This window comes from Archocentrus centrarchus, chromosome 11 (assembly GCF_007364275.1).
Source record: "Archocentrus centrarchus isolate MPI-CPG fArcCen1 chromosome 11, fArcCen1, whole genome shotgun sequence".
In the NCBI taxonomy this organism is placed as follows: Eukaryota; Metazoa; Chordata; class Actinopteri; order Cichliformes; family Cichlidae; genus Archocentrus; species Archocentrus centrarchus.
The window spans coordinates 25,534,523-25,559,590 of NC_044356.1; the positions used below are offsets into that span (position 1 = coordinate 25,534,523).

At 42.1% G+C, this 25,068-nt stretch overlaps 1 protein-coding gene across 3 annotated transcripts; it reads left to right on the plus strand.

Moving 5' to 3' along the window:
* Positions 1-18,965: 18,965 nt before the first annotated feature.
* Positions 18,966-23,560, plus strand: abhd5b (abhydrolase domain containing 5, lysophosphatidic acid acyltransferase b). 3 transcript variants are annotated; one of them, XM_030741485.1, is made up of 8 exons: positions 18,966-19,086; positions 19,767-19,849; positions 19,980-20,388; positions 20,747-20,898; positions 21,786-21,897; positions 21,991-22,171; positions 22,522-22,637; positions 23,091-23,560. In XM_030741485.1, the coding sequence occupies exons 1-8, from the start codon at positions 19,043-19,045 to the stop codon at positions 23,122-23,124; spliced, it is 1,131 nt and encodes a 376-aa protein (XP_030597345.1). In that variant the 5' UTR covers positions 18,966-19,042; the 3' UTR covers positions 23,125-23,560. The 3 variants fall into 3 exon arrangements, with proteins under 3 accessions (XP_030597345.1, XP_030597344.1, XP_030597346.1); XM_030741484.1 differs by having other exon boundaries at positions 22,522-22,621; XM_030741486.1 differs by lacking the exons at positions 22,522-22,637; positions 23,091-23,560 and adding an exon at positions 22,397-22,511.
* Positions 23,561-25,068: the final 1,508 nt, after the last annotated feature.

A 25,068-nucleotide genomic window follows, 5' to 3' on the forward strand; every position in this document is an offset into this window, starting at 1 on the left:
TTCTTCTAGAGAAGCTCTGCATGATTTCACAGCAGCGTAATATCGGTATGGCCGGTGATAATAACCAAAAAACATACACCTTTAATCTGTAATTTTAAAAGAGGCATTTAAGGGACATAGTACATTTACTGATTTCTTTGGTCAATAATTTAAGATCCCAGTAGGGGATCCCTGCTGTATTCACATCTTGATTGTCAATCTAAATAACTGAAGCTGCTGTCGTCATAGTAATTAATTTATGTTTTAATAAATATCTATATATAATATTCTGTATTTAATACAGGAATGATTACAACACGCACAAAACGTTTAAAATTAAAGTTTACATGATGGTTGTCAAAAAACATCTTCTCTTACTGCAGTGAATTGTCGTCTGTTAAGCTACAGTATATTTCTGTGATATTTAAGGACTTTATTTCTAATTCGTCATTCAGTATTTGCGGCGACTAAAACAGAATTTTGGTAGCAAGTTAAATACGGGTGACGCACGTTGAACGTGGCACATTAAACAAATTGCAAACAGAGAACGTTACATTGCATTCACAAGAGATGATGAAATAAACATATATATTAAAAAAAAATCTAAAGAATCGGGATTTATACTAAATCTTTTTTAAAACAGAGATGTTATTGTGTTAATTATGTTAATTGCTGTATGTGTGACAGCGTTTCATTCAAGATGGGCCCATCTGTTAAGGAGGAGAGAGGGGTGGATACAGACATACATACATTACAATCATTATACCACTGCTCGAACACTTTTAAAAATCAGAAGATAGCATCAAGTCCGTTAAATTTCTAGTATATATCGATCTGGTCAGTTAAGTAGTAGAGGGGGTTGTTAATCAGTTTCAGCTGCTTTGGTGTTAATGAAATTAACAACAGGTGCACTAGAGGGGCAACAATGAGACAACCCCAAAACAGGAATGGCTTTACAGGAAGAGGCCACTGATTTTTTTCCTCCTCATCTTTTCTGACTGTTACCTGGACCCTGCAGAGGTTGCACAGGTAGTCCAACTCCTCCAGGATGGCACATCAATACATGCCAATGCCAGAAGGATTGCTGTGTCTCCCAGCACAGTTTCAAGAGCACAGAGGAGATTTCAGGAGATAGGCAGTTACTTTAGGACAGCTGGATAGGGCCGTAGAAGGTCCTTAACCCATCAGGATGAGCACTGCCAGAGCCCTACAAAATCAGCAACAGGCAGGCCACTGGTGTGAATTTCTCTGATCAAATAATCAGAAGCCATGAGGGTGGTCTTATGGCCTGATGTCCCTGTGCACACTGCCAGCAGCATGGAGCCTGACTGGCATTTGCATAGAATACCAGGATACTGGTAGGTTGACACCAACACCCTGTGCTTTTCACAGATGAGAGCAGGTTCACTCTGAGCACTTGTGACAGAAGTGAAAGGTTCTGGAGAAGCAGTGGAGAACGTTATGCTGCCTGTAACATTGTTCAGCATGACCAGTTTGGTGGTGGGTCAGTGATGGTCTGGGGGGCTTATCCATAGAGGGACGCATAGACCTCTACAGGCTAGGCAACAGCAGCCTGACTGCCATTAGGTATCAGGATGAACCCCTTGGACCCACTGTCAAACCCTACACTGGTGCAGTGGGTCCTGGATTCCTGCTGGTGCACGACAATGCCCTGCCTCATGTGGTGAGAGTATGCAAGCAGTTCCTGGAAGATGAAGGAACTGATGTCATTGACTGTCCCCCCACACTTGCCTGAACAAATCCAGTAGATCACCTCTGGGACATTAGGCTTCAGGTCCATTCAACGCCACCAGGTTGCACCTCAGACTGTCCAGGAGCTCAGGTGATGCCCTGGTCCAGGTCTGGGAGGAGATCCCCCAGGACACCATCCATCGTCTCATTAGGAGCATGCCCCGACATTGTTAGGCATGCATACAAGCACATGGTGGCCACACAACTACTGAGTTCATTCTGAGTTGCTGCAATTATTATTATTATTTTTTTTTTTGCAAAATGGACTAGCCTGCTGGCATCATTTTGTCACTTTGATTTTTGAGGGTGTCTTTGAATTCAAGGCCCTCTGTAGGTTGATAATTTCCATTTCCATCAAACAATGTGGCATCCTTTCATTCCTAACACATTACCCGGTCCGTATCAGTGTAGATATCCAGCATGATTTTTTTTTTCCCATTGAGATTTGATGTTATTCAAGCATAACAGGTCTCTTGAAATAATAAGCCATCCCCTATAAATGAAATAAAAGGACTGACAGCAGTAGTCTCCAAAATATAACTCATCTGAAGGGAACTCCAGTTATGCATGTGTGTATCTGATGCTGATTTATATCAAAAAACAAGCAGAAGACCAGAAACATGATTACTGTGAAAATTTTAATCAAAGTGTAAATATGGTCTGGTAGTTGTAGAATACATTTGTCTAGCATTGTGTTCTTTGTGTTGCACAGGAACAGTGAACTATCATCCAACCTAAACTGAAGCTACCTATAGCAGGCCTCTCATTAACCCTAGTTTAGGTTGTCTGGGGTACTCCTCAGCAGCTTCAATGAAATTCCGGGGGAAAAAAAAAATGTAAAAAATTATATATATAGTATATTATATATATATATATAGTATAGTAGTATATATATATATATATATATATATAGCTATTATATAATATATAATATATATATATATTAGGGCTGGGACTTTAACGCGTTAATTTCGATTAATTAAGTACGGGGAAATTAACGCGTTAAAAATTTTAACGCATTTTAATCGCACTTTGCACCGTGGAACGTTTCTCAGTGCGCGAGTTCCCGGCATAGATTATATCGACGCACAATGTCCAAATTAGGGGCTGCATCCTGCGAAGGACCCGGCCCACGTCTTTCGCAGCCCACGAACACCACAAAGGCCGGAAGTGAGCAGCTAGCCTTCATATCAGCTGCCGTCACCTCTGCGTAGCTCATGTCGCCTAGCAACCGTGAGTGCGAAGCACAGCTGTGTGAAAGCAGCTGAAAACGGAGAACGAACTTTTTCTCCTTTTTGTGGTTTAATTTTAAGTCTTTATTTCAAAATAAGCTGTTAAACAAGCATAACACATTTCAACATCAAGGAATACAGCTGAGCTAATGATTAATTTCCAACTATAACAAGTGAGACATTAATGTTGAATAAAACTATCCAGTTATGATGCTTAACTTTAATTTCAGGACTTTGCTTATCACAGGAGCACTGCCACCCTTCGTTGGTCTGTGTAGATAACTGGTGGGAGAATAAATAAAATTTTGAAGTTTAAGCTTATGTATATTGATTTATTCATCAACTAAACTTAAATTAATATTTCTCATGTCAAATATTGAAATGCGATTAAAATGCGATTAATTTCGATTAATTAATTACAAAGCTTGTAATTAATTCGATTAATTTTTTTAATCAAGTCCCACCCCTAATATATATATATATATATATTATATATATATAATATATATATATATATACATATATCTCCTACGGATGCACTGATATATTTGCCAAATATATCCCAGCATAACTGAGGTGAATACAATTTTGATTGCGGTGCCCTGACCTTTTGAAAAATTCAAGAGCAACATGTTCTTCCTGGACAATCCGTGTACCTCACTCTAAATGGGAGGGACTATTTCTTACAAATTAGCTCCATCCAGAATAATGGGAAGCTGTTTTTGGAAAACCACATTACTGTTGACTTTTTTTTTTATTGTGAGATTTTTGTAATTTGATTGAGATGATGTGAGAAATCTGAAAAGCTCAGCAGATGAGACCTGCATGAAACTCAAATAGAAATCAGTGTCATCTGCCCCTGATTTAAAAATAAACATCAAAGTCTGTGTGTGAAAACCTGTGTCACTCTACTTGGAGGAGCCACTAAGCAAAGTAATCATGTTAGTCTGTGTTTACGTGGAAAGTTTCAGAGCCTTGTGATGAGCTGAAGACTGTTCAGCGGCAAATCCCAAACCAAATGCCCTTTTTTTCTGAAAAATATAATTTTTTAACGACAAAAATATATTTCAAGAGCACTAATTAGTCTAGACATCTCAATCATACACTCAAGACCCATCCTCGTGTGCTTTTATCTTACATTGCAGAACTCCATTTCCCCTTGTGAACCTCCCTAAAGTGTTCTCATACACCCTCTTCCTCACTGTATTTGTCCCGGAGGACTTTTACCACCCTGCCGTGGATCAAGTCTCAGTAAAATCAATATTATCCCTTCATGCAGCTTTGCATGACCACTTGAACATGCACAGACACAGATATTACTGCACCTTTATATAGAATTACAAAGACTCTAAATGAGTTTTGTCATCATTACCAGATAAATTAAAGTTTCTTTACATCATTTCATGATGGTCACATCATGAAATGATGGTTAGTATCAGGAACGCCCATATCAACCCCTGTGGTGACCATACAGACGGGGCCGGAGCAGGGCTGTTGATATTCTGAGGATAGAAATGAGGGTAGAGGATGGAGAGAGCCAGTGGAAAAGTGAGCGCGAGGAGAGGAAGAAGGAAACTAGTGCAGAAAGCGAGACAGTCAGACTGGCCATTATAAATCATATCCGCTGTTGGCGCCGGCCACGTATCCTAGCAACCAGACAGCCCCTCCGCCTCTCCTCCATCCCCTTCTCTATCTTCTGCTAACAGCCTGGTCACTCTTATTACCCATACTACATTGGGTTATGCCCCATAAAGTCAAGGCAGAGTTTGGCTTGTGCTTACAGTTTGCTGACTGATGTAAGGAAGGTTTGTATTAGGCAAACCTACCGGGAGCTGATCCCAGAATAAGAAACTATGAACAGAGAGAGCACAGACTGGCCTCTCACTCTAAGACACACACAACTAGTGATAGAAAATATAAGAGTATCATCCCTCACTGTTTTCTTCATGGTCTTGTTCATTAATTGATTAGCAATATAATCCCGGACACAAAATACAGATGGTTTTAAGAAATAAATAATAAATGGTTTATGACAATTACATCAAGAAAGCATACAATGCCATACACATGCCTGTGTGGGACAATAGGCTTGCTGATCTTAACTCTTTGACCGCGTTTATATAAATACAATGTTGCTAACTTTGTAGCCTCATCAGAAATGGTCTCAGTGGAAGGATGGCTGTCTCACAAGCCATTCTTAAGGAAGGGTAACCAGGAGAAAAGGCTGAGGGGTATGCCACATTACACAGAACTAAAAATCAATGCCAAGAGGTTGATGGAGTAATGAATCCAAATTGAAGTTTTTGGTTCAAATCATGGTCAATATGAAGGAGATCAGGAGACAGGTACAACAGTAAGTGTCTACAACCATCTGTGAAACCCAGTGAAGACCGTATAGGGTGTATGTGTACATAAACCCTATGAGCCAAAAGCTCAGACTGCTCTAAACACTTGGATGCTGAAATTCTGTTCTACTCTTGGCTCTGTCTGATGTCATTAAGAGCGGTAATACGGTCATCCTAAACACACAGCTCTGGCTTTACTCACCTGCTGTTCAAACCTTCTGTTTGCAAGGGGCAGCCAATCAGAATAAAACTGGCCTAAAGGGAGCTAAAACAGTTTATTACAGACAAAAAATTAACTGTAGCTCATGCATAACTACTCTAGTAGTAACTCCCTCCCATTAAAAATAAATAAATAAAAAGCTAGAAATGAGCAGAATAGGTCTCCTTAATATGTAACCTGGTATTGTACCTGCTGGTCATAGTACTGTGGTATACTGGGACATTTTTTTAGCCTTTGTTTATATTATTATCAACATTTGTTAATTTCTTACAAATGAGATTGTCTGTTTGTTTTTTTAAAGATCTTTGTCCTTCACTCCTTTATGCAAAAATGCTATATTTTTTTTACTAACAGGAAATGATGCCATCCATGTAAAGATGGAGCTTAACTTAAGACTTCAACTGCATCCGAACAAAAATAAAATTCAAAATTATTACTTTATGTTGCTTTCAAATATTTTTTTCAGAGGTGCCTCATCACTAAACATATTACAAGCTGTTAGCAACCCTTTAGTGTTTTTTCTATGTGCATTGCTGGACAATGGCACACCTCTACAGCACACACTTCTTTATGCTTTAAGTATTCTGCTTGGGGGAAGTACACTTAATTTTATGACCTTTCTAGTATAAACACATAACATACTCAAAACCTGCTTAGCATTACAATGTGGTATTGATTGGCAACTCAGGTTTAGCGTGCCTGACTGCTGTAGACACTGACATCCAAATGCAGTTTTTTTTATAACAGGATTTGCCCAGTTAATTTAAATAACGGGTGGAAGCTGGTGGAGTTTTTTGCCAAAACACTGCTGACAGATACTGAATGAAACTTGACTTAAAGATACATTTGTGTTACCATCTCCGGACAACTGTCTAAATCTGATGCATCCATTCTGAGTTGTCATTGTAAAGCTGCACATCTCTTAGATTAGACTTTAAACTGAATTTGAATGGTTTTGCTTTGTTTTTGTGAAAGTTCCTCCTGATTGTTGCAGGACTGCTGAGACTGAACAGACTCTTTCTTTAAGTCAATTTGCTGCCAGACCACCGGTTACTGACTTTGATCCTTGGATAAAACCGAAAAAAAAGAGAATGTGTGTTCGCTCTAGCTTGCATGACTAGCACTTGGCTGTGATGCACAACGAGCAGGCCAGCTCTCTGCTGCAGCTTTATGCAGTCTCCTCACTAAAAGCTTCACCCAGTTACCTGGTCTCCAGACAGTTACAGTCTTACCTCTGCTCTTTCATGGGCTTGGCTACTGCCTCATTGTCTACTGGCTTATGAATTCTGAGTACTCAGCAGAGTGAACGGACAGTAACACACAGGGAGAATGAGTGTGTGCATCTCTGGAGCAAAGGAAATGAAGCACTCAGGAACCACTCAGTCAACCCATAGTCTGAGAGCCATCACAAGTAGATGGTATGAGAGGAAAATTGTGTTTGAGGAATGAAGGACAAAGATGCCAGAGAGTGCGTGTCTAAGTAAGCATGTGCGTGTGCATGTGTGCGTGTGTGTAAAGGAAGTACGCCACCTTGTGGACAGAATTGACAGGACTCTCCTCTATTGTCCATCTGTGAGAGAGAAAAGGACAAATTATTTAAGAGAAAACACAGCTAGTCAAATGTTGACTTTTCCTTACTTACATAATGTACTGTATATAACGGGGCAATTTGCTGGTGGGAGATCAGGGTTGGATTTCCCCCCTTTGGTCTACATATCTTTGCCTCAAGTGACTTCAACAATAATTTCAATCCAATTCAGTTTTATTTATATATAGCCAATCACAACAAGTCACCTCGAGGTGCAATACATAAACCTAGACCAAAATTATTTTAGCTCTGCAACTTGAAGCAATCTACATTGCAAACAAGGGTAAAATAAGAAATAGACTTGCACCAAAAATAAAGATGACAAACCTGGGATCCAATATACCTTGTTCCATGCATAGCTTTCCATCTGCTACCAAGCATCGATAGGCATTTAAAGTACAGCTAGCTACTTGAAAGAGAAAATAAAGCCATCCACAGCAGAGGACAGAAGAGTCCTAGAGCGGCCGAGTCTTTCACATGCAAAGATACCTAAGAAATCCATCACCAAAGCAAACTGTATTCTTGTCTAACAGGTAGGAAAATACTGTAGCGGCCTGTCTTTTTATTCATTTAACTGGTGATGGCATGTTATGCTGTTGCATTTGAGATACATTATGTAAAATACTGAGGTGGCACAATGTGGCCAAATGCCCTATGGGAAAGAGAGATTTGATTCTGACATGTTAAAATAGCATCTAACCTTTGTTGTTGTGCTTGATTGTGTCCACAAAAGGAAAAGACAGGTTAGGTTTATGTCCAAACCCGTCTAGTTCATGTTCATAATTATTATACAATGTTAGATTGATAGCAGCAATAAATACATTAACGGGGTTCTGAGTATATTGAGGTTTTGCAATCACATGACTGCTAACCACATGAAAGTTAACTTGTCTGCCATTTGCAGGTCAGGTGAATAAAGGCCCAAGCCATACAGGCCAAGAGACCAATCAGTGACCCCCTGGCAACCCCTGGTCGCTCGGTGAAATCGGTCCACAAAGAGTGTGCGGCAACAAAAACCTCCATGCACTTCCTTCAGTCTCTGGCAGATTGCTGCAGTTTGCAAGGAAGATGCCGACTTGTCTGCAAACACTCGCAAACTACGTGATACCCACCAGCCTCCAGGAACCACTCACCAACTGGCTGGGGAATATACATTTTCTCAAGTGATCGGTGGCTGTATAATGTCCAATATAGTGGCCAACTCTTGAGTGATGTGCACATGACATTATGCAAGAAACTCTAAAGGTATCTGATTATTTTAATTTTTAACAAGACCCATCACCAACAGGGATATCCTCCCATGATTAATGAAAATTAATAAAATAATGTGGAAGTCAGGATAACTTACAGCCCCATTAATAATACAAAACCCTCCAGCAGATACCTTATTACCCTCTGCAACTACTTTGCCTTAATTTGGAGGCCCTAAACTTTTATCCTTTGTCACCCCTGAGTTAGTAAAGATACAACACATATTCCAGCAAAAAATAGATTTCAATATTAACAAAACTCATTAAATCAAATCAATTTTAAGTATGCTGTAAGAGATTGATATTCTGTGATTTTCATTAACATTTCTACGAATACATTTTGGTAACCACATCCTAGAAGAGAAAAAAATTTCCATGGTAAGCAAATTAGAGAAAGTACATTCAGTGACCCCCTGGCGTCACTGAGTGCAGAGGGTGCTGCAACAAAAACCTCTGTATTATGTATATAATAGACATAATGTCTATTATGTAATCTATAACAATAAGCCAGACTTAATGCATACTTAGAAGGTATTCACATCATATTATACACGTGTACAGGAATATGACTACACAATACACCCATACTACATAATCTGCTGATATCAATGCATTATGTATAACATCACTATACAGTAATCCCTCACTTATCGCGGGTGTTACGTTCCAGGACCACCCGCGATAAGTGAAAATCCGCGAAGTAGGGACGCTACATTTATTTTAATACTTATACATTATTTTAGTAGTTATACACTACTTTAAGTTTTTATAAACCCTTCCCACAGACTTATACACCAAATATATACATTACTGTGCAACACGTACTACGCATGTGAAGAACGAGTACCGCAAAAACCCGCGAAACAGCAAAAATACTGCAAAAAATATTTTTACACTATATTGATTGAAAACCCACGAAACAGCGAGTCCGCGAAAAGCGAACCGCGAAGTAGCGAGGGATTACTGTAATCATTAGGCAACCATGTTGTTATAACTGAGCAATATTGCTGATGAGTAGGTATGGCTTTAATATTGCTCAATGATGAGTCATAGTCTGTACTATTGATTGCCATGAGTCATCCCTGACCAGCATGTTTGACATCACAGACTACTCAATAAGGAACTGATGTTAATATAAATAGACTGGCTCTTTACCTAGAAATTCGGGATTTCCCCAGTTTCTCACTATCTACCTACCTCCTGCCAGCTGTTCAGTGACCTCGGTCAGTTGCTGAATATCAGGAATCCCCATGTTCTCTATTTCAGTCAATAACAGTCATGTAATGTAACACAGCACAATATAATCACATGATTACACCAAGCCAATCAGGCATGAGAAAGGGGCTGCATATCATTAGCATATATTATCATATCATTAGCAGCCTGAAATCCCCCATGTTGTTTACTCTTCACTTCAGATAAATACAGCCAAAGTGTACAAAGAGTACTAAACATCCAGGAATATGAATATCGTGTTGCACATCTTTGAATAACATGCCAAATGCCATGGCTCTACTCCTTGTGGTTTTGGAGTTTATAGACGAGAACGGTAAAACCTCAAAGATGGACAAATGGACGCATGGTATGACAACAATATCCTCCTGCTTTATATTGTGCGGGAGGGTAAAAACTGGTTTTGTATCATTCTGTATTAATTGTGCGCCATGCCAGTTACCCATGCCATGTGCACTAATGCACCTTCCATACCATCATGGATGCTGAACTGTGTGCTGTTAACTAGACACAGTCCCTCTCCCATTAAGGTCACAGAACAAGGCATTTGTGATTTCCAAAAAATAATTTTAAGGTGTGACCGGTCCACAGATAGTTTTCTACTTTGCCTCAGTCCATGTTAAATGAGCTGGGGCCCACAAAGTATTTGTTTTTTTTTATTTTATTTTTCCAGGGTATTTAGTCTTAACTTTCATTTATGCATGCATTCGCAACTATATTTCAGAGGTGTTCCTGAACCTCTGCAGTGATTTCACCTATATATATGCTACCTGTGGGCTTGAAGATCACAGCCATTCAGTATGGATGTTCAGGCTTATCCTTTGCTTGCAGAGACTGCTTCTGAATTCATGAATGACATAACATACTGTAAATAATTAAATCCACAAGTCATTTGCCATGTTACATTGAGAAACATCATACCTTAACAGAGTCCTACCTAACGAGGTCTGCAAAACACAAATAACCATTAAATGTGTAGCTAGCACACACTACTGTACCTGCAGAATAATTTCTTGAAGGATGGTGATGGGCTTTTGAAGGATAGCCTGCCTATAAATCTATAACCCCCTCCCCATAAGAATGAATGAGATTCACAGTAGAGATTCAAGAGTAGAAAAGATAGTAAAGGCACCAGTCCTACAGAAAACATAATCATGCTTTACACTCACACCCTTGAGGAAAATGAACTAAATTAACTTTCCATGTAATCTGCCTTATCTCAAATTATATTAAGGGTTAGAAAAATTTTGATAGAGATTCGTGAGTAACTGTTTCTCCGTCCCTTTATCCAACATGTAAGTATGAAAAGGGAAAATAAATTATCCATCCACTACAAGATCTACAAAACAGATGTATTTATAGTTCATGTACACAAAATAACCTCTAGTTGGAAAAGTGCCTGCCGTTTGATTTAATTAAGTTAAATTTACGGGACTACTTTTATCACAGTAGCCATAATGCAGATAAGTTACTTGAAACATATTTAAATTGCTGTTTGTAGAAAAATATGATTTTTTTTAAACAACCTAATGTTGCGACCTTGAAATATCCCTTTTAATCTTATTTGTATTTTCAATTATTTAGTTGGCAGTAACAGATTTAAACAATAGGTAAATATTTTACGTTTCTATTTTATTTTGATGTTATGCCAAATATTACTGTGATTGATGTTGCTACTATGGGGTCAGAGTTCAGGATGTGATGTCATCAACTATCGCGAGGTTGGTGAGCGGTGCAACCTCTGGTGAATGTTTTTTTTGTTACTTTCTCTCGTTCATCTGTGCTCATGTTTGTGCCTGCTTTGTGGAGTCATTCAGAGAATCGGGAATAAAAAAAGTTGCTGAACTGAAGATGGAATCCTGTCTTTTAAGAGGGCAACATAAACTTGGTGTTTCCGCCCGGTTGAAGTGTTTTCTTCACCGCGAAGCAAGACGAGAGAGAGCGACAGATGCGGACTCGGTGCGAGCTAGCACTAGCTGCTAACCAAGGCTACAGACTCCAAGAGCCCCGAGGAAGAAGGTAAAACGTTTTGATCATGGCCGAAGTGCAACGGATGTCATCTGACTGGGAAAGCCTGGTGGCTGAGATAGAAGAAAAGTTGTTGAGTCTGAAAGCACAGGACCTGAAGGATGTGTGTACAGCCCTCAGCCTAACTGTAGATGAACGTGACAGCGACGTAGCACGTAAGTTGAGAAGGTGTATTCTTCAGTATATAGAGGGAGAAGATATTACCTCAAGAGAAGATGAAGGAATGTCTGTTTTGCTGAAACTCAATGACCAAATCGACGAATTAAAAGAGAAATGTGAGTACAGTGAAGTACCCTTGCCTCAAAATGTCATCCAGAAGCGCCACCCTGTGGCCGAAAATGAAATTGCACCCAGTGATGTAGAGGGACAAAGGGAGAGTGACTTGACCATGAATGCAACAGCTGCTATAGCTAGCCAAAATGTCTCTTTTGTCCACCCGCTGTATAGAAGAGAGTTAAAAATAACTGGACAGATTGGGGAACCAAATCAAAGGAACAAATTAACATACTCAAGTCTGGAAAGACAGATTCAAAAGGCACTGAAAAAAGGATATGATGAGGGAGAAGTTGTCGAAGCTGTTATTCAAGCAATAGCTCCTGGAACAAAACTAAAAAGTTATTTAGAGAGTAGGATAGACCTGACGCTGCAAGCCCTCAGACAAATCCTGCGGACCCACTACATTGAAAAAGATTCCACTGAGCTGTATCATTCCCTCACACGTGCAGTTCAGGAACCTAAAGAGACGCCCATACAGTTTCTGATGCGAGCCATGGACATGAGACAACAAACTGTCCTTGCCTCAGAAAGAGTCAAGTCTGGTCTGAAGTACAGTGCAGAACTAATTCAAAACCAGTTCCTTCAAACAGTGATGACTGGTCTTCGTGATGACACCATTCGAACAGACATGAAACCACACTTACAAACCCCCAAAGTGACTGATGAAGCTCTTCTGGAGAAAATGACTGCTGCATACAGTCTGGAAATGGAAAGGAGAAACAAGCTGTTAACCACACCGAAAACCAAAATGATCAGTGTTGCAGCAATTAATGAGGAAAATGAAGGAGCTGAATGCTAACATGTGTCTAAACCCAACAAGAACAAAGGTGGGGAAGCAAATAAACGTGATACACTCATGGACAAAGTGGATCAAGGTAACAGAGCCATATGTGAAGCTATTCAGAACCTCACAACACACATTGCAACCCTTCAGCAGAGCCCGCAGTCTCAACAAAGAGCGAATGGAGAGCCAAACGGAAAATACAGAACCCAACCTAAGACTGGGAACAGCCGAAAATGTCAAAAATGTCAACAGTCCAATCCTGATGGAAGGTGTGCTCATTGCTACAAGTGCGGCAGTACTGAGCACTGGGCAGCAGGTTGCCGAATGAAAAACGTAAGAGCCAGCACAAGCAAAATTGAAATCCTGCACTGTCCCACTGAAAGCGCAGAGAAAGCAGATCTTCTCAGTCTAGGAGCACCTCTCACTGGTAAACAATTGCAAACTGCAAAACTGGTGGGGAGGAGGTGTCTAGTTCGAGCCTCCCTAGGAGGAGTGGACACTACAATACTGTGGGACACGGGCTCACAGGTATCAGTAGTGGGAATGGGCTGGAAAAGAAAACATTTGCCAGATGTGGAAGTCAGACCGGTGACTGAGCTGCTTGAAGATGGATCGTTAGAGCTTTCAGCGGCAAATGGAACTGACATCCCATATCAGGGATGGATGGGGATTGAAGTGACTTTAGCTAAAGATGCTGTAGCTGGAATGAGCGACAAACCTGTCCTGGTCCCCATCCTGGTGGCAAGCCACGATATGGAACGCCCAATAATCGGCTTTAATGTGATTGAGGAATTAGCCCTGACCAATGACACACATGAAGACTGCATGCGATCCGGTCATATGGTTAAGAGACTTTGCTCAGCACTGGAGGTAGGTCACAGAACTGCAAAGGCTGTTTTATCTGTTTTGAAAAAGCCAAAGCTTGAAAATCAGCCCCATGTAGCCAGAGTGGGTAGACACCCAGTGACCATCCCCCGTAACAAAGTGATGGGGGTGCAGTGCGGCCGACTAAACAAGAGTATGGTGGGTGCATCACACGTAGTGCTAGAGCCAAACCTTGAAGCACCCTGGCCATCTGGTCTTGCCATTAGAGCACAGCTGATTAAGCTCCCTCCAGGAGATCATGAAAACATTGAAGTGACTGTTGAGAATGTGACTGATAATGACATTGTGCTACACAGTCGCACCACACTTGGCCTGTTGTACAGTGTGGATGCCATCTACCCATTGCAGACAAAACTGGCTGATGAACAGACTCCGCAGACACCACACAGCTGTGCTGCTCCACCCACACAGCAGTCAAGTGGAGAGCTACGAGGTGAGCCATGGGACCCACCCGTGGACCTGAGCCATCTATCTGAGGACCAACGACAGCAGGTACAGCAGATGCTCAGGGAAGAGTGTGATGTTTTTGCTAAGGATGACTGGGATACAGGGTGCATTAAAGATTTGGAGATGGAGATACAGCTAAAAGACAATGTGCCTGTTCAAAGAACATATAATGCGATCCCCAGACATCTCTATCAGGAAGTTAAAGCGCACATACAGGACCTACTCCACCGAGGCTGGATCCAGAAATCCTGTTCTTCATACTCTTCACCTGTGGTATGTGTCAGGAAGAAGGATGGGAGTCTGCGGCTATGTATAGACTACAGGCTACTGAATGGGAAAACACTGCCTGACCGTCATCCCATCCCGAGGATACAAGAGATTCTGGAAAACCTGGGAGGCAACTCCTGGTTCACGGTGCTGGACCAGGGAAAAGCATACCATCAGGGCTTCATGAGTGAGAAAAGCAGACCCTGCACTGCATTCATAACGCCATGGGGACTCTACGAGTGGGTGAGGATCCCATTCGGGCTTACGAATGCCCCTGCCTGTTTCCAACGCTATATGGAAGGATGCTTGGGAGACCTCAGAGATGAAGTGTGTGTCCCGTATTTGGATGATGTATTGGTCTTTAGTCCTGACTTCGATCAACACATCCAAAATGTAAGACAGGTGCTCAGGAGGCAGCGAGAGTGTGGCATAAAGCTGAGACCAAAAAAAATGTGACTTTTTCAAAAGTGAGGTCTGTTATGTGGGTCGTGTGATTTCTGCAGAGGGATACAGGATGAATCCTAAAGAAACAGAAGCAGTTCAAGCACTGAAGCACGAGACACCAACCACTGTGCGAGAGGTGAGAAAACTAATGGGTTTCCTTAGCTATTATAGATCCTACATCCCAGATTTCTCCAGGACAGCCAAGCCCCTTTATGAACTGTTAGCCAAGCCAAAATCTGAGGTGAAGCAAAACCAAAAGAAAAAGGGGTGTAGCCGCAAATCAGCCCAGTTACCACCTTCCCATCCAGTTCAGTGGACCTCCTCCCACAAAGAGATACTGAACCAAATTGTGGATCAGCTGACCAACCCACCTGTTATGGCATACCCAGATTTGGAGAAGCCCTTTGTGCTTCACGTAGATGCTTCTGAAGATGGCTTAGGTGCGGTTTTGTACCAACGGCAAGAGGGGGTACTCAGAGTGATAGCATATGGATCAAGAACCTTAACAGCAGCAGAAAGAAATTACAAGCTACATTCTGGTAAACTGGAATTCCTCGCGCTGAAATGGGCTATCACAGAACGGTTCCGTGATTACCTCTTCCACGCACCTCACTTTACAGTCTACAGTGACAATAACCCTCTGACCTATGTCACCAAGTCAGCAAAACTCAATGCAGCAGGACATCGCTGGGTTGCAGAGTTGGCAGACTATAGGTTCACATTGAAATACAGGCCTGGAACAGCAAATAGAGATGCAGACTTCTTGTCACGCAGACCAAAGCCCATCGAGGAGCTCATCCAAGAATGTACGGAGGAATGCCCACAGGAAGCTGCTGAATGCATCACGAAAGCTCCGCACCTGGACAAAATAGGTGAGGTGAATTGGATATCAGCTGTTACCTGTAACGAAGATGTGCTGTCAGAAGGGTGCAGCATCACTGAGCCACTTCAGCCTCTTGCAGCAGAGGACATGAGGACAGCTCAAAACACAGACCTCATCATAAACAGAGTGGTGGCCTTAAAAAGGACACACGCCCACATGAAACATAAAGACAAACTGGCAGAGAATGAAGGTGTCAGACAGCTTCTCAGAGAGTGGCCCCGCCTACACATGGATGGTGATGGTATCCTCAGAAGGGAGACGGCGACACGAAAACAGCTAGTTGTTCCTGATTGTCTGAAGCCAGTTGTGTACAAACTCCTGCATGAGGAGATGGGACACTTAGGTGCAGATAAAATGGTAGCACTGGCAAGAGAACGCTTCTTCTGGCCTAAGATGAGACAGGAGATGGAGCACTATGTCACAAATGTGTGTTGCTGCATAAAGAGAAAGAAGCCTCACAGAATAACCAGAACAGCTATACAGAGTATAGAGACCTCCGCACCGTTTGAGATGATCTGCATTGACTACTTACATCTGGACAGGTGTAAGGGAGGTGAAGAATACATACTGGTCGTTGTTGATCATTTTACAAAATATGCACAGGCATATGCAACGAGAGACAAGTCTGGGAAGACTGCAGCCAAAAAGCTTTTTGATGACTTTATCATGCGTTTTGGTTTCCCATCCAAGATACACCACGACCAGGGAAAAGAGTTTGAAAACACTCTCTTTCACAAACTCCAAAGCTACTGTGGTATCCGCCACTCCCGCACTTCTCCATATCACCCCCAGGCTAATCCTGCAGAGCGCTTCAATAGGACGCTGCTAGGAATGCTGCGCACACTGGAAGAGTCTCAGAAGGCAAGGTGGAAGGAGCACCTGAACAAAGTGGTTCATGCTTATAACTCAACTGTGCATGAGGCAACAGGGTTTTCTCCATTCTTTCTTCTCTTTGGTCGTGAACCAACACTACTAGTGGACCTGATGTTCCCCAGGAAGGGAAGGGAAAGAAACCAGTCACAGACTGGCTATGCAGAGAAGTGGAGAGAAGCCATGCAGGAGGCCTATGCGATTGCGATGCAGAATATGAAAAAAAATGCACGAAAAGGACAGAAAACCTACAATCAGAACGCATGGAGTTCTACCCTGGGGTCAGGTGACCATGTCCTGGTGAGAAACCTGACGCCTAGAGGTGGCACTGGAAAACTACGCAGCTACTGGGAAGATCTGATTTATGTTGTCAAGGGAAGGAAAGGACCTGATAGCCCTGTGTATGTAGTTGAGCCATTGCAAGGAACAGGGAGACAACGGGTGTTACACCGAAACCTACTCCTGCCGTGTCCTTACCTGGTTGAGGTGCAAGAGGAGCCCAGCCTGAAAGAGAAAAGCAATGGAGACAAAACAAAGCAGAGAACAAGGAGACGGCATAAAGCCAAGCACACTTACCCCACTGATGCAAGCAGTTCCAGTGATGAGGAAAATCACATGTGGGCAGCAGTGAGGCGGGCAAATCCACCCCTCAATATAGAAGCAAAAGAGTTTTGCCCCCGGAGTGAAATGCCCAGAGGTGAACCTGAGGAGGTGTTCATACCTGAGGAGCACTCTGAAGAGGAACATGCGGAGGAACAACATGAAGTGCCATCTATGGAACTTGAGGATGAACAGAGTGATGCTGAAACAGGGAGAGAAAGGCCTAAAAGAGTCCGACAGCCCAGGCGTGTCTACACCTATGACCAGCTGGGGCAGCCGACCTTTCAGCCGCTGGAAACCTGCCCTGTTAGTATGAGGGAGTCCTCCAGAACCAGCCATGGCCTGCTAACCAGACCATAATCCATGTATCCTTTTTACATTGAATAGAGGCTCACACACACATATACAAGACAACTACAAGTTAGTTTATTTGTGATTTGTTATACAGTTATAGTTCACGGGGATGTGGTAATTCAAATGCATCACAGAATATAAAAACAGGTTTTCTGAACATTTATTTCAATAATAAGTACAGAAAATGGGGAACTAAGCTAACATGTTGGAGTTAAGGCAGTAGTGTGGTACATACTGTAAAGTGAGAACTAGTAATGTGTACACTTACTGATAGGCATGCAGAACACATGGCTATGAAATGTGTGAATACACAGTTCTGGGTGTAAATGGTAATTTCCTTGTCCCATTTGTGAAGATTTGGGGGGCCCACCAATGCTTCTATGGACTATGCACCTTACAATACTTATGGACTGTAGACATTTGATCCTGTATTGTGGCCATGAGAGACCATTAGAAAGAAAAAAAAATGAAGAATGGACTGTTAAGATAGCACAGCCTCATCATCCTGTAAAAGAGAAAAAATGTGATGTGTATGATACTCACCTGTTTATGTACCTTTGCATCAAATGTTCAGTTAAGAAATTAAGAAAATGTTCTGCAACATTTTTTTTAGTGGGGGAGGGTGTTGCGACCTTGAAATATCCCTTTTAATCTTATTTGTATTTTCAATTATTTAGTTGGCAGTAACAGATTTAAACAATAGGTAAATATTTTACGTTTCTATTTTATTTTGATGTTATGCCAAATATTACTGTGATTGATGTTGCTACTATGGGGTCAGAGTTCAGGATGTGATGTCATCAACTATCGCGAGGTTGGTGAGCGGTGCAACCTCTGGTGAATGTTTTTTTTGTTACTTTCTCTCGTTCATCTGTGCTCATGTTTGTGCCTGCTTTGTGGAGTCATTCAGAGAATCGGGAATAAAAAAAGTTGCTGAACTGAAGATGGAATCCTGTCTTTTTAAGAGGGCAACACTAACATAATTAGATTATAGTCATCATAGCATAATAGTCATGCTTAGCTAGTGGAATAAACTTCTTAGAGGACAATATATATTTTTTAAAATGTATGCAAACTAAATAAACAGTTACTCATTAGCTATTAGATGATAACTCTAGCTTTGACAAAACCCCGGGGCTGCTAGCAACTCTTTACACGCAACATTAAAATGTTTTTTCTTTATTTTAAGCATTTCGGAGCCTACATTATTTATGTTGTATTAAATTATCGGCCAGTCGCGCAAAAGCAGCACATTAACAATATAAGGTGCGAAAAGAGCGAAGGTGAGGAAGCTAACCTGAACAGGGAGGTCCAAACCACTCTGACACCTTCACGTGCAGTTGGAAAAACAAATAACAAGAACTGGAAATCGCTAATTCCACGATGAGCCAAAGAATTAAATGAGCTTAAGAATAACTGAGCTTTAACTTATTTTTTAATGTACTACATTCCAAATAAGCAGCACGCTAGAAACACCTAGTCAGTATGTTTGGCAGCTATTTTTAAGCCTTCACGATATGCTCCTGAACGCATCACCACGCACTGTTGACGGGACTTTATCGCGGGGTCGCGGCTCAGGAGGAGACCCTCACAGCGGGTTACAGCATGCGGAGGATGGCGGAGGAGATACAACCTGCCAGGGAGCAGAGGTGAGCTGTCTTCGTTGGTTTGTTTCTTCTTCGTGTTGGATTTGCTAGTGTTTCCCTGTTCTTTTTTCCGCCTGTAACGTGAATGCTGCCCGTTTGTTCGACAACAAATACAACTTTGTGTTTTTTCTTTGTGAACCCACACTCACTTATTCACAGGTAGCTCTAATAAATACACACCTCCACACAAGCCTATGTGAAAACGGTGTCATGTTAATATATAGGCCAGCCGCTTGCTGGCAAACATCCAAACTGAATAGTTTACGAGTGCTAATCTTTTTAATTTGGGCTATTGTGTGAGTGATTTCCTTTACTGAACTTTATTCTTAAAAATATATACATATATTAATGTCATCTCCGTCTGCTTTGGTGTTCCAAATAGTGAAATCGTGTTGATTCTGAATGCATTAAGAGACAACAGGGCTCTCCAAATACGTTCAAAGTAACACAATATATTTTCTTAATGTCACTGATCATAAAGGTCCCCAAATACGCAGAACAAAGAAGGGTTTGGGCTTCTTTCTCTACATTGATTATGTGTTGTTGTTAAGTACTGCATACCGGCAGCACTGATAAGAGAAATATCTTAGAGTCAAAGGTCAGTTTATAGTTTGACCAGGTTTGCATGTGCTTTATGTGTCCCGTGTGCCTGCTTTTGTCCATGCTTTCTGCCTGAGTCACAGCTCCTGGATATCAAGTTGGCTTCCCTCCTGGTGCCCCACTTCTCCTTCTCAGCTGAAAGATGCAGAGGAAAAAATCCTCAAGAGTAAGTGTGTCTAATGGAAGTGTTTTTCAGTCTGTAGTTTGTGTTTCATAAAGTCATAGCAGCAAATCCATGTTATGAATCTAATGTGGTTTCTCCGTCCTTGACCCGTAATCTTTCCCGTCCTCTGCAGCTGTGAAGCGCCCATTCTCCAGGCAACATGTTCGGATATCCAGCGGCAACTATCTGTGGACCTTAGCTTTCTCCATTCAGCAGCAGTCACCCACCGTGTCTGTCCCACAGCCCCCAGCCCAGCCCTGGACCCCTTTGGTTCTACTGCATGGCTTTGGAGGCGGAGTTGCCCTCTGGGCCCTCAACCTGGACTCTCTGTCCATCGGCGGACCGGTTTACGCTCTAGACCTGCTGGGCTTCGGCAGGAGCAGCCGTCCGCAGTTCAGCACCGACCCCAGGGAGGCTGAGGATCAGTTTGTGGTGGCCCTGGAGGAGTGGAGAGAGAAGGTGGGACTCGAGGAGATGGTGCTGCTGGGACACAACCTCGGAGGTTACCTGTCTGCGGCCTACGCGCTTAAATACCCACACAGGTGCTTTGGTTTGTGTGTGAGTCTGTGTGTGGTTCAGATGTGCACAATTTTTTTTTTTTTGGGGGGGGGGGGGGACTTTAATAGAGTGGCTTTGGATGATTCACAGATCAAAATAATTATATATTTATCTTTTCGAGCACCTCAGGTGACTCAGTGTCTTCTTGATATATTAATAGACTTAACAAAAAAATAATAATGTGGTTCAATATTTGTTCCAGTTAGTAACTTAGTGCACCTGTTTTTTTTAAAAACCTTAACAGACTGTAAAAGAGTTGTATTCACACTGTCTACTACTTTTTATCTGCATTTATCCCCATTAAAAAAGTGTGTGTGTGCGTGTATGTGTGTGCACACGCAGGGTGAAGCATCTGCTGCTGGTGGAGCCGTGGGGATTCCCAGCACGTCCAGAGAACACCAACCACAGCTCCATCCCTATGTGGATCAGAGCAATGGGTGCCGTTGTGAGCCCCTTCAACCCTCTGGCTGGTCTTAGGCTGGCTGGACCTTTAGGTCAGCACACACACACATATTTGCACTTGAGCACATGTATCTTTGTGTCTGTTACATATTCTGTATAAGAATTTGAATGATTTTCACTTCTAAGTGTCATAATTAACCACAACAATGGGGTTTTGTTGGCTTAAAATTTCCCAGTTATCCAAACCGTGCTACACCACTTAAAATGAAACCCCCAGAAAAAAATTAATTCCTGTAAAAACTTTTGGCTTTGAAAATGAAAAATCATTTTGTTGCTTCCATCCACCCATTTCCTTATGCTTACATGAGGTCAGGTCATATTGGTAGAAGGCTACGGAGGTATTCCAGATGTTTCTCTTCCCAGCAATGTTTTCCAATTCTCCTGGGAAATTCTGAGACATTTCAAGGCCAGATAAGATATGTAGTCTAACTTTCAAGTTCCGAGTCTATCTCAGGGGCTTCTATCTGGGAACGCTCAGAGAATCTCCAAAGGAAGGTGCCCAGGAGGCATCCCAATCTAAATGCACATACCACTGCCAGCTTCCTCCAGGAAGGAGTAGCTACTCTACTTTGAACTCCATTAGAAAGTACCGTGTCCTGCACCTGTGTACCTGTCAGGTACACAGCTGAGCACAAGAAGCCCCACCCACCTGCTGTTTAAAGGTGCTAAAACAGCTGTTGGATGAACTCGGCCCAGTAAGAAATACATAAGGATTATTTTTAACAGTGAAAAATGCAATATTATGCTAGAAGAGTCCAAGAACAAAGAAGTAGTTATAATAGGGCTACCATAAATACCTATGGTTAATTCTCCCTCTGGGTTACAGGAGAGCTGCTTTAGGTATTTGAGCTCTAAGGCACCTACGATCTGCTTCAGGTGCCACTGTTCTATTCAAAGGTCTGATTTTTATATCTCTTAGGCCCAATGCTGGTTCAGACCATCAGGTCAGACTTCAAGCAGAAATACTCCTCCGTGTTCAGTGACTACACTGTGTGCGACTACATCTACCATCTGAATGCCCAGACTCCAAGGTGGTGAACATTTTAAAACCAATACACACAAATGTGTAAATTGTCAGAGGTTCATACGAGCTTGTGCATTTTTTTTTTTTTTTTCCATTTCAGTGGGGAGACGGCCTTTAAGAACATGACCATTCCCTACGGCTGGGCAAAGAGGCCTATGCTAGACAGGATCGGCCAGGTCCGAGCCGACATTCCCATTTCTTTCATTTATGGATCCCGCTCCAGTATTGACTGCGACTCTGGATATGCGTTCAAGAAAATCAGGCCAGACGTGGAGATCAGAGTAGGTTCCCTATTTTACATTGTGCAGCTTAACTTTGTTGTCAGTGCCAGTAACAAAAGACACATCTGCTCTGTTTGAGTGACTCCAAAATGATGTGAAGGTTGCATTTTTTAGATCTATAAAAATCCACATTGGGTTGCTGTGACAGATATGTAGGGAATGCACCGATTTTCCTTCTTAAGATTTTTAGCATTTCTCTAAATCTTCCTTCATGTCTGTTAATAGGGGCAAGAATGATTAAATCCACGCTTCTCTGCATGTACGCCAGCTTAAATTTGACTTGCCTTTTGCAACAGTGGCACCCTTATCTCAAAACTATTTCAGTTTGAGTGTGTGTGCGTGCTTGTCAGGTGATCAGAGGAGCGGGCCACTATGTTTTCGCGGACCAGCCAGAAGACTTCAACCAGACGGTGCTTCAGATTCTCACCAGGATGGAGGAGAAAAGTGAAGGTGAAGGAACAAAGCAGTGAGTGTGGCCACACAGGAGAGCCCAGACCAGTTACTCAGCCACAGCTGTTATACTGTAAGACTCTTCATCAATGCTTGATCGAGGACTCATCATTCCACAGTCTAATACTCCCTAAGGCTTGGGGTTTAAAGTCAGATGGTGCCATGGGTTTGTTTATCCTGCCTCGTGTATATGAATTTTGTAAACTGAAATGCAGCCAGTGTTGCTTTTGACCTTGCGGTGAGGAGCTGAGTTTAATCTTTCTTAGAAACTGTTGGGAAACTCTTATCTATAAAAATTAAGAAATTCCACCTCAAGGGAATTTGTTGTTTTCTGTATAGATCTAGACAAAGTACACAGACTGTTCCTTTTCTGACCCCTCACCCACTCTGTGAGAGATATGAGCGAGAAGTAAGTGGGGCAAAGGGCTGGATGTGATTTTTTTTTTTTTGTTTTGTTTTTGTTTTTTAGGAAGCCTCCTCACTTCTCAGAACAGCCTGTGTGACTGTGTGAAAGTGGCCAGCAGATGGCAGCACAGTAACAGCCTGCATGCATGCGTCACCTCTTCTCTGTTTTGCAGGATAGTGCCAGCAAATCCCAAACAAGAGTAGCCTCACATGCATATTGAGTTGAGTGACCTACTCAGGAGACCTGGACAGTGATGCTCTAAGAGCAGTACAACACTCGGCTTGCTGCTAAGTCACAACTGCAATGACAGAATAGGGTCAGAGATGTGTGCTGGACTAAAAATAGGACTTCTATACAAAGAGGCATCAGCATGAGGCAAACATGTTTCTGTGAGACATTAATTTTGTGAATATGTGAGTGTGCAAAAATGCTATTTTAATTAGATATCTGTCCTTTTGTTGCAGAATTTCGGGTTGCATTGTACACTCCATTAAATCCATTTTGAACCTTGTTTCTTGTTTAACTCAATAAATTTGAGCAATTAAGCCTTCATATTTGTGTGTGTTTTTATTGTTAATTTCAACACCTCAATAAGCACTGCACAATTCAAAATATCCCCATCAGCCACAACATTAAAACCACTGAGAGGCGAAGTGAACATTGATTATTTTGTTATGATCCAGTGTTTTGCCTGGAAACCTTAGTCCTGACATACGTGTGGATGTTACATGTACAACCCACCAAAACACTGTTCCAGACCCGGCACCCTATCCCCTAACCCCCAGCTATGGCAACGAGACGGCCTCCCCAGCAGGAAAATGCAGCCTGCTGCACTGTAAGAAATATTCGGGAAATGCTTTGTTTAAAAAAAAACACACCAAGTTAAATATAATTGCACTGAGCTGCATTTATGTAGTTAATTTCTCAAGTCACTTTGAATTGTAACATACAATGTGAGTGAATCCAACAGTGGGGAGGAAGAACTCCATTTTTAGATGAGATCTCCAGCAAAGCCAGGCTCAGGGAGAAGCAGCCGTCTGCTGTGAGCAGCAAGAGGAGAGAAAAGGAGAGCGCAGAGACAAGAACAAAACACAAATTATGGGAGAGAGAAGTCAACATTTAATGACATGCACACAATGGGATAGATACAAGTGCATGGAGAATGGAGTTAAGGTGCTCAGTGCGTCATGGGAAATCCCCAAGAAACCTCAGCCTATCATAATGCCTTATTTTTTGACCTTTATGGCATACACAATCTGGTTTAAGGAGAAACTAAACATAAAGTATAATTTGAGTTTTGTTTGCAAGAAAACTTTAATACTGTAGCAGCATGCTGATGGTAAAAATTGGCTGCAGTTCAGTAAATCAATCAAGGTAAACCAAACACAAGATTATTTTAATGGGGTTTTTTTTTAGCTTCGAGTACCGCGGCCTTTACCAGTGTAACCTCTCTGTTAGCTCTGCCCGTCTCCATCATTACTAAGACATCAACCCGGCCCACCCGAACTGTCTCCTGGCAACAGGGTAGCCACGGAGACTGAGTCTGGATTGTGGACCTGCAGGAAGCGATGCTGTGGTTGGACAGGGTGATTATGGGTTGTTTGTTTTCTTGAAGACGTTGGTTGGCTCTTCATCAAGGCAGCGAGGAACATGCAGCAGGGGCTCCATGTGCACAGTGGGTTTTTTAGAGGTGGGGGTCTGAAAACGTCCCTGCACATACACACACACACACACACACACACACTGTGCACAGACCACTGTCCTTACTTGCTTAATAGGCCTGCAGGCTTACTCATCATGTCTCTCTCTTTCTCTGTCACCCACTCAGTCACATGGACATGAAATCATTTCATTACAAAAAGGGAAACAAGTGAGAAAAGTGACAGGAGCTTTCATACTGGGTTTGGATATAATTGAAAGCCTGAGGGCCTGAAATAACTGCACATAAAAGGTGTGTGCCTACAGAAACACACAGTGTGGCACTGCTGCCGGCAGCCATCAGCTCTTAGTGTCGCTTTAATCAGCAGAAACACATACAGGT

Bases quoted from the DNA above. Each gene is read 5' to 3' on its own strand.
- abhd5b (XM_030741484.1), top strand. From the start codon at position 19,043: ATGCGGAGGATGGCGGAGGAGATACAACCTGCCAGGGAGCAGAG. The intron at 19,087-19,766 runs GTGAGCTGTCTT...CCTGAGTCACAG, and splicing joins CAACCTGCCAGGGAGCAGAG to CTCCTGGATATCAAGTTGGC. The intron at 20,389-20,746 runs GTGCTTTGGTTT...GTGCACACGCAG, and splicing joins GCGCTTAAATACCCACACAG to GGTGAAGCATCTGCTGCTGG.